Source organism: Epargyreus clarus, unplaced genomic scaffold, assembly GCF_041222505.1.
Source record: "Epargyreus clarus isolate Ecla_fem2 unplaced genomic scaffold, WU_Ecla_fem_2.2 ptg000027l, whole genome shotgun sequence".
NCBI classification, from domain to species: domain Eukaryota; kingdom Metazoa; phylum Arthropoda; class Insecta; order Lepidoptera; family Hesperiidae; genus Epargyreus; species Epargyreus clarus.
In genome coordinates, this window is record NW_027332234.1 from 8,823,191 (window position 1) to 8,833,124 (window position 9,934).

At 33.6% G+C, this 9,934-nt stretch overlaps 1 protein-coding gene across 1 annotated transcript; it reads left to right on the forward strand.

The window, feature by feature from the left end:
• The first annotated feature begins 961 nt into the window (after positions 1–961).
• LOC140753691 (polypeptide N-acetylgalactosaminyltransferase 3) lies at positions 962–8,010 on the forward strand. The gene is made up of 7 exons (XM_073088445.1): positions 962–1,198; positions 1,329–1,480; positions 1,975–2,063; positions 2,850–3,030; positions 4,026–4,164; positions 4,598–4,783; positions 6,639–8,010. The coding sequence occupies exons 1-7, from the start codon at positions 1,166–1,168 to the stop codon at positions 7,674–7,676; spliced, it is 1,818 nt and encodes a 605-aa protein (XP_072944546.1). The 5' UTR covers positions 962–1,165; the 3' UTR covers positions 7,677–8,010.
• The last annotated feature ends 1,924 nt before the right edge of the window (positions 8,011–9,934 follow it).

The following is a 9,934-nucleotide window of genomic DNA, read 5'->3' on the forward strand; positions in this document are numbered from 1 at the left end:
GCCTATTAGTATGCCTCTTTTTTATCCTCCAAAATAAATTATACTGGTCTAAGAATAACTTAAATACCAGTGATGATGGTGCTGTGCTAGCTACGACGAAAATTACTATATATATGAAAGTCTCGAATTATTAATTGGCAAATCGCAACGTTTGTTAACTAACACCATGGATTAGTAAAGATTACTCACTCCTAACATGAAAATGTAATCAGTTTTGACAATTGAAATCGTCACTGTCATCTATTTTCGTGTTTGAAAATATTTAAAAAATGTAGTTTTTAGAGCATTTACGAATGAAACGATATATCTCCGCACTTTTTCTTCGATGATGTGTCAGCCATTTAATGACTTCCTTCAATTACAAGGCGGTTAGATATCTATACTTATTTATGACTAAAACAAACAAAAATAAATTAAATTTGGATTATTATATTTACTACCTCAAAGTCCCAAAAAAAGGGGAAATTTGTAAGTGGGCCATAGTCTTTCCGATATTGACATTAATGACAATGACATTTGCGTCGTCCATTATTTTTTAAATATTTCACTACTGCCTTGAAGTCTTTTCAGTCTGCCTAAATTAATTAATTTTTTCAATAAATCTGTAAATCATGCAGAGTAAAATAATGTGACAGCATGTTTCGATTTGCTAAAGATAATGAAATAGCCATTATATAATTTCAACACTATTGAGTTGTTTTATTCCTATTCCATCCAAAATAAATGTAAAACATAGGTTACTATCAAAGAGTATACCTATGGTTACTATACACTTTGTTGAGCGTTGAAAAATATGTTAACTCTGTTTTATAGGATGAAGCTTGCGCGAATCTAATGTTTATGAAAATACTTATCTTTAAAAAATGAATACTTTAAAATATTTATAGTCTACATATTTATAATAAACACACTTTTGTAAGTCATGTCACTTGGATGGTACCAAATTGTCACCGCCTCAGCTGTTTGCTATACTATACATTTCATTCACAAATAATTTTATACGTTTAGTGTCTGGGCTTAGGGTGTATATTACTGCGGCAAATGCATATTTTGTATTCATAACCTTTTTTAATTGTCAAAATGTGAATTGTGAAAGAAGTGATGCTAAGTTTAGAATGGAATTGAGATTCACATTTTATTTAATTCATTGAGTAATATTTATATTATGATCGTGCGGTATATTATGTTATTTATATACGTAAGTCCCTTTTTATGTAAAATATTAGGTTGACCGTTTAAGGACCCTTACTTAATTTACTGATGTATTTTTAAATGTTCTGAATCTACAATCGTTTGAAAATTTATAACTGTTCTATTTTATTTTACAGGACTTAAACTTAAGGTTTAAAAGATGCTGGCGCCGAAAGAGTTTATTATCATGCTGTTTATGTTTTCTTCTATTTTTTTCATATGCATCAATGTTTATAACTATCGTTTACTTTAGAACTGCATTGTCTATATATTTCCCTGGCGTTGGCAGGTGAGTTAACTGCTTCGCAGAATATCTTACATTTCTTATTGGAACTTTTATTACATGATACATTGTCACTTCCTTTGTTTTTGATTGTTTTCAAGATATTGCAGTTATGTGGTCACTGCCTATGGTAGATGTCTGTGATAAATTATTGAATAAATAAATTCCTTTTCACTCACTCTTTAGAACTTGGCAAAGTTGTCAAATATTTTGTTGGATGTACTGAAATCAAAATAAGGAAAGGGTGAAGAATCTTTCAGAAATGGACACATATGTAGGCTTATACTGATGTTGTAGGCAAATGAACATGAATCACAAAAAGTTCTACTACCATTTAAATTTCAATGGGATTGTTATGGTTTCATATGATTTCCTAGCCATTGTTATCGTTTTGAGTCAAAGATATTCAGGACTGTCTCATTTCCCATAGCCATTACTTTATATAAGCCCTAGTTATTCTGTTGATCACAGTTTAAAATAAATTTTAATAATGTTTTCAGCTTGAGACCTAAACCTGGTGAAAGCAATCAAATTCGTGTCATAATGGGATACTATATTGATGGTAATACTGGTGCCATCCTGACTGATGGTATGTATTGTTAAATAATATACTCTCATCAAACTTATTTTCGTCTTAAATAGTTCTTGGGTTGCTCTTTTAATGCATGTTTTTTTATTTTTTTTAATATAGGAGTAGCAGACAAGCATGCAGTCCACCTGATGGTAAGTGGCTACTGCCGCCCATGGACATCTGTAATCAACCCCAGATAGGATTAGATATTCCTACCTGAGTAAGCTGGAACATCTTGATAGACTTATCAAGATATACAGACTTATCTTGATAGACAGACTTGTCTCCCTTACCGCACCCTTCAAAACGAAACACAGCAGCACCTAACACTGCTGTTATGTAGAATAGGTAGAAATAGGTGTGGCGGTGGTGCCGCGGGAGTCGAACTCAATCAAATCAAAATCAATTTTTTTTTATTCAAAATAGGTTCTTTACAGAGCACTTTTTGAATGTCAAACTACCACCACTTCACAAGGTGTTTCGTTATGGAGAAGAAGCGGCGAAAGAAACTCCATAACACACATCTTTTAAAAAAATGGATTTTACAATGTTAAACTTAACCTAATGGTACATGTGGAGCTGGAACTACTTCAGACCACACCGTTTTAACAACTACAAAGGATTCTACCACCTTTGATGTGTAACAATTTGTATCTGGTGGCACAAACTAACTGGCTGCAGGCAACCAAAAATCAGGCTCAGTTGCATGTCTTTACTTGTTTCATTAAACTGCTGCTGATTTTTCTAGGTTATCAGTTTGTTATTGGTTTGTTGTGTAAGACTATTAGTTGTTTCTATTTTCAGAAATGATACACAAGAACAACTATAACCCTATAAAGGGCGCCGGGGAAGGTGGAAGACCAGTTCAGATCTCGCAAAGAGAAATAATTACAGCAAAAGAATTATACTCATTACATTCATACAATATTGTTGTTGGGGATAAAATATCTATCAACAGAAGTCTGCCTGATATGAGAAGCGATAGGTATTACTTTGCACTACTTTATTATTCTTGAAGATATGTTACAATTTTTTGCACAATGTTAATTACAGTTACCACATGTTTTTAGACCTTGATGGTGGAGTAACATTTATCTTTATCTCTATGTATATTTTTCGACATGTAGAGCGGTTATGACTTCACTGTTATATTTTAAGATATGATGACACTTTGTCCTTGACTGCAACTTATTGTTGCTTATGTTGGAACAGCTTAACATCAACAGAGAATAGGTCAGGGACAGTTTCACTAATGTATTATGAATTGGTCCTACATAATAAGGGGATAACAACAGCGTACGCCAATTATAGTTATCCACACATTAACATACAAGAAAAATAGACTTATATTAGATGACTATTACCTACATACCATTGTTTTCATGTGGGTAGACAAAAAAGTAACTTCAAGACCCAGCTATGAAGTAATATAAAAATAAATAAATCTATCAAATACAAATAATAAGGTATATATGTATATATATAAATAAAATATATGTATATACATATATAAAGTGATTCGAAAATCATTTTCATTGAAACATATTATTATCATTATATTAGGTATATTATAAATGACATCATGAAATTAATATTATTTTTATTGTTGATCCAACATAATAATTACTTCAAATAGAAATTATATCCTTCTACTCCAGTACATTTTATAGGCTATGTTACTAAGGTTCATACTATTTGTCTACCAAAATACACATGTGTTTGTGAAACCTCCTTTTCGGAAAGGACTACAACTAGCAGTTGACTTTTTGGGTTATCACTACATATTTCTACATATCGATACCTTAATTCGCAAATCAGCCAACTCCACTTTTTGTCAAAATGTTTTTTTTATTTATTTTGATAGTAAATGGCGTTGAACGAATGCAAAATAAATAAAAAATCATTTTGACAATAAGTGGAGTTGGCTGATTTGCCAATTAAGGTATCGATATATAATTTTTGTTTTAATTTATTTTTCAGTTGTAGAAGTGTGCAGTATGATTTGGATAGCCTGCCAACAGCAAGTGTGGTAATAGTGTTCCACAATGAAGCATGGTCTACCCTGATGAGAACAGTTATGTCGGTTATCTTAAGAACTCCAGATAAAGTATTGCAAGAGGTAAGTACTTATATAACTTCAGATGTAACCTTTTTTCATACAGGTGGTAGGTGCACTCCTTTTGCTTAATGGAATTGAGGTCCTACCTGATGTCTGCCATAGATGTTGTTACCTCTGAGGAATATGTTGGAACACCTCATATAAGTGTCTCTCCCGCTCCACCTCTCTCCTCTCTCATCACCTCTCTTAAAACCAGTACACAGCAGCACTGAAGTTTTGTTATAAAGCACAAATAGTTATGGCTGTGGTACCATTGGAATCATAACACAAAGTTCTCTACTACCTATTCAGATAGTTTTAATTTCAAATGCAAAATTTCATATTGAGACTGCTGACCTTACTTCAACAACACAGGAAGATGGAGTTGTGCTTCCTAGTGAGTCATGGTCATATATTAATTTAGATATTAAATATATGTATATTATTCTTTCAGATCATATTGGTGGATGATGCAAGTGAGAGAAGGTATTTGGGCAAGGAGCTGGACGATGCTGTAGCCAAACTGGACATGGTGCGCATATTACGGAGTAAGGAGAGAACGGGATTGGTGGGAGCGCGCTTAATGGGTGCCCGAACCGCCACTGGAGATGTGCTGGTGTTCTTAGATGCTCATTGTGAGGTTAGTATCATCATCATCATCAATCCATTACTGTCCCACTGCTGGGCACGGGTCTCCTCTCAGAATGAGAAGGATTTAGGAGGTATTTAGGAGGTTAGTATAATAAAATTTTTGTAATGGTCTATCAATTGTATGTTATATTCTTCGTTTACGATGCTAAAATTATGTAGGTAGTTAAGTTAAGTAGGAGAATAATTTTTATTAAAAAAAAAAGACAAACCCACTGAGTTTCTTACCGGATATTCTCAGTAGAGGTCGCGTTCCGATTCGGTAGTAGTTTAAGAAAAATATTGTAACTGACAATTTGTAAGTGCCGTCGTTGGCCTATACAAAATAAATATCGACGGTCCCTACGTATAAAGCGACATGTCAAAAATTGCAATTTTTTTTTATTGCATATACGACTTTGGATTGTCCATACGCGTATGCCTATATAAGATTTTTCTTTAAATGTGATGTATTTTACTAGATTTACCATTCGGTTAAGAGAACAAGTATAACATTTACAGGAAATAGGTGTCGTAAATGCGGATATCTCCTACTTATCGCTTTGTACGATGTCTTAAAAAGCGCGCCACTCGGCATGAACGCGGTCATGTCTAACTTAACATCACGTCTAAAAAGCATATTTTCCGCTATAAATAATAAGTAAGAACACAAAAAAATGTTTTTGTTTTTCTAAGCTACAAAAGTAAGATATCAATACCGTTTTCATGTTTCCTACGTATAAAGTTGTATCTCATACTTGTCTGGCATACTGTTATTTGCCTTTTCACGTAGAAACAGCCATCTGTTAGTTTTTCTGGTAAATATAAAAAAAAATCAATATTTAAAAATACTAGTACAAAGTTTCGAAAGCTATAACAACATTATAAAAAAGTAATCTTAGAATTGTATAGAGAATTATTTCTAGAGTGGTTTAAACATTAATTACGCTCTCCTGTAAACCTGCGTTTTTGACATGTCGCTTTATACGTAGGGACCGTCGATATATTTCATTTTATTTCAAATATATTTCATTTCATTTCAGTTCATTCTGACCTTTTAGGGGAGGGCAAATATGTCAGAAGTAGTCCGAATACTTTTTTTTCTTGACTCTCGACTTATGCCGGATATTTTAATATTTCTCCATAATCGTGAATAGAGTGACAATTTTATTGATAAAGTCTATCCTCCGGTAGCTCAAGTCCACAGAAATAGTGAATTATCGTATTTTATTCGCACTTTATTCGATTTAAAATATGAATTTAGATATGTGTTCCCAGTTCGAATCTTACCTTACAATTTTATTTATTGAATTGACCTTTGTAATAACTTCTAAAACATCATTATGCTATACAGGATGTAATGTGATGATGTTGATGTTGCAGATAAAGCTAATGAATAGACTTGTATGTAGGTAACACACAGTTTGTTATTACATGAGGTACTCAAATTATTCCCACGTTATGACGCACTCTAATTCTAATAATCTTGTATTTATGTGGTAGTTGTGGTTGTTTGAAGGTGGTAGAACCCTTTGTGGTTTGACTCCGGCGGCACCACCGCCACACCTATTTCTACCTAATAACAGCAGTGTTGTGTTCCGGTTTGAAGGGTGTGGTAAGGGAGACAGACTTTTCCGAGGCGTTCCAGCTTAGTCTTCAGGGGTAGCGGCGCATCTGTGCCTGACCTCAGGTAGCAATATCTAATCCTGTCTCGGGTTGATTACAGATGTCCATGGGCGGCAGTAGCCACTTACCATCAGGCGGACTGCATGCTCGTCTGCTACTCTTATATTATAAAAAAAATATATATATGTATAAATGGCAAAAATCGTATATTGTTTCGATATTTACATACTACTATTCAACAGGTAACTCAAGGTTGGATGGAGCCTTTGTTAGAGAGAGCGGGTAATGATGACGTATACGTATGTCCCCACATCGATTTGATATCAGAGGAAACAATGGCTTACACGAAAAGCATTGAGGCTCACTGGGGAGCTTTTACCTGGCGACTGCATTTCAGATGGCTCATGCCGAGTACTGAGGTGCTGATTAAAAAATCCGAAAACCCGTCCAAACCTTATCCAACTCCAGCGATGGCGGGAGGACTTTTTGCGGTTAGAAGGAGCCTATTTTGGCGGTTGGGCGGCTACGACGAAGGAATGTTAATATGGGGGGCGGAAAACCTGGAGCTATCCTGGAGAGCTTGGCAATGTGGCGCTAGAGTGGAGATCACCCCGTGTTCGAGGGTAGGGCACATCTTTAGGCGGCACAGTCCTTACAAGTATCCCGGAGGCGTTATGAACGTGTTGCAAGCCAACCTGGCGCGCGCGGCGTCCGTCTGGATGGATGAGTGGGCCGAATTCTTCTACAAATTCAACCCAGGGGTGGCAGCTATTCGTGATAAGCAAAGTATCTTCAATAGGTTGGAGTTACGGAGAAATTTACATTGCAAGAGCTTCAGTTGGTACTTGGAGAATGTATGGCCGCAGCATTTCTTTCCCACGGACCAGAGGTGGTTCGGGAGGATTAAGAGTGAGAAGGGGTGCTGTATAGGGACCGTGGGTGTACATGGTCAACTGTTAGGCGGGCCGGCTTCAGGCGTAAGCTGTGGTAGCGACGACGACCTTGACCGGCTGATCGTTTACACACCCGAAGGTAAAATCATGGCTGACGAAGGCTTGTGTTTAGAACAAGGCAACGGCAGGGCGCTATGGAAAGGTTGTAGCGACAGCAAAAAACAAATTTGGGAACAAAAAGGACCAAGGCTGAAGACTGTCGGAGGGCAGTGCTTAACAATAGTTGTCAATAACGGCAAATATGGCGTGGGAGATCCGATGACGGCCAAAAGATGTGTAAATAGTGACGAGCAGATCTGGCATTTTGAGCGCGTGCCGTGGCATTAAAATGTGATATGCGAAGAGTTATAGGATTATGCAAGGACCCATAAAAAGTAAAGATAGAATAAATTGTTATATCTAATAATAACTCAGAAACCAACTTATTAAAAGTAATGTTTTTGGAACTTACATGGCAGCATGTTATTAATGTTAACATTTAAAACTTAAGGATTTCGCCAGTAACGGAGAGCGAAACTTGTATTTCTCTCCTCTTGAAAATAGTGAGACATTAAAAAAATACCTGCATCGTATTGGTTGGAACATAATTTCATAGAAAGTTCAGTAATCATTACTGACTCCCTAAAACTAAAATGTTTGTCTATAATTTGGTGTAGTGTTTGACAAAAAAAATCTTAACCTAGATGTAATTACTAAAAGTACCTATTTAATGGTTTATAACAAAGTTTTTTCTCAAGAATCGATAGTGTATAATCTCATTAAGGTTTATTCAATCTTCCCGTATTATGGACTCAATTTTTACTAGCATTTATTTTACATTTTTTGATGTTTTTTTGTAGTTATTATGAGATTAGAATCCCGGTGATACAATTAGTTTTAAGATTATTATAGATCTGTGATTTCAAAAGAGGGATTGACTTTTTCGTAAAGTCTATAGTAAGCATTTATTCACAAATAATCTAATATCATTTATTTAATAGTTCGTTTGTTTACGACATTTTGTGTAAAACATAATATTTGATGTCACAAATTCAAACTGTCAAATTTCCAAATGTCACAATTATAGTCACGTGACATTGACAGGAACGCGTATAGACTATCAGGGCGGGGCCGAGTACTTATTATAATTAATATAATTTAGTAATCTTTAGTGCACAAACTAAATATGTAGTTAACTAAACTACACTAAAGTTAAGTTAAGACATATCTCACAGATCTATAATTAACAATCACAACTGTAACATTTGTAGCAGATAAGTATTATTAACCATAATTTTAAGAATATATCTGTATATCCGAGTTGCTAAAATAATATACCTAATACCTATTTATATAAATATATAAAGTCCTGTTTTAAAGTTAAAGGAATTGTCATTTTTTTAAATCTTTTATTTTTTGTAGTACAAATATATATATTTAACAGTTTGATGCCATTTGTAAAAAACAACAAAATATTTTATGACATTTAAGATACTTAATTTTTTATTATCAATTAAGGTGATTACAAATAACGCTGTGATGATTTATCTACATTATCTCCACATACGTACTCGTACACTCGGTCCACCATATGTTGTATGAATAATCCAATATAACACTATAAGGGTTATAATATGCTGAGATAAAACTATATTGAAGTAAGGTTGTATTTGACGTACGGCATGTACGTAAATACGATGTTACTTTAATTTATTTTGCCTTTTATCTCGCATATATTTTACGTAGTGGGCGGGAACATAACATAAATTTAGGTTAAAACATTTTTAGATCTAAACATCAGTGTATCACTATTTTAGTCTGTCTATTTCAGTGGTGTTCACCGCCGTTAGTAATCATGAATTTTGAGCAATTTTTAGCTACCAAACTTTGAAAAGTGTCGGTTTATGTAGGCAAAAATTGTCATCATATTTTGAACTTGGCTAGGTACTTTAGTTTGGAAGGACAATTGTTCCCCATTAAATTATCTATGGCAGTTATAAGCGCAAATTATGCTTGCATTTTATACCTCTTTTCATGCTATATTATATTGTATCCATCGTATCCATATTGATAAGTTAATTAATGTTTTTCCAGTATAATTTGTTCAATTTTTTATTAAATAATATTATCGTGGTATTAATAACAAGTACTTTTAATGTTTAAGATTTTCATCTGACTTCGTAATTCCATTAATATAAAACAAGTTTAATAATACGCATGTCTCATATAGTCGTAATTTATATTAACACTCGAATTTACATTTATATAATTAGGTCTTGATGAATACTCCTTGGTCGTTATAATCTCAAATACGAATCACAGATATTATTTTCTTTATATTATTTTTTTAAATTTACACTCCTTTAATTTAGAACTATAGATTTTATTATTTTTATACATATGTGTTTGTCCTATGGTTGCAGAATGTACATTTTCCTATATTTTAACATATTTTTTGCAATAAATAATATTTTGTCTTAAATAGTAATTTTAAAAATATATTCTTTAACTAATTTAACTATTTATGTGGATGCTTATATTATTATTATAATTAAACTACATCCTAATACTTTATTACTTTCCAAATTTCATCCTAATAAACTTTT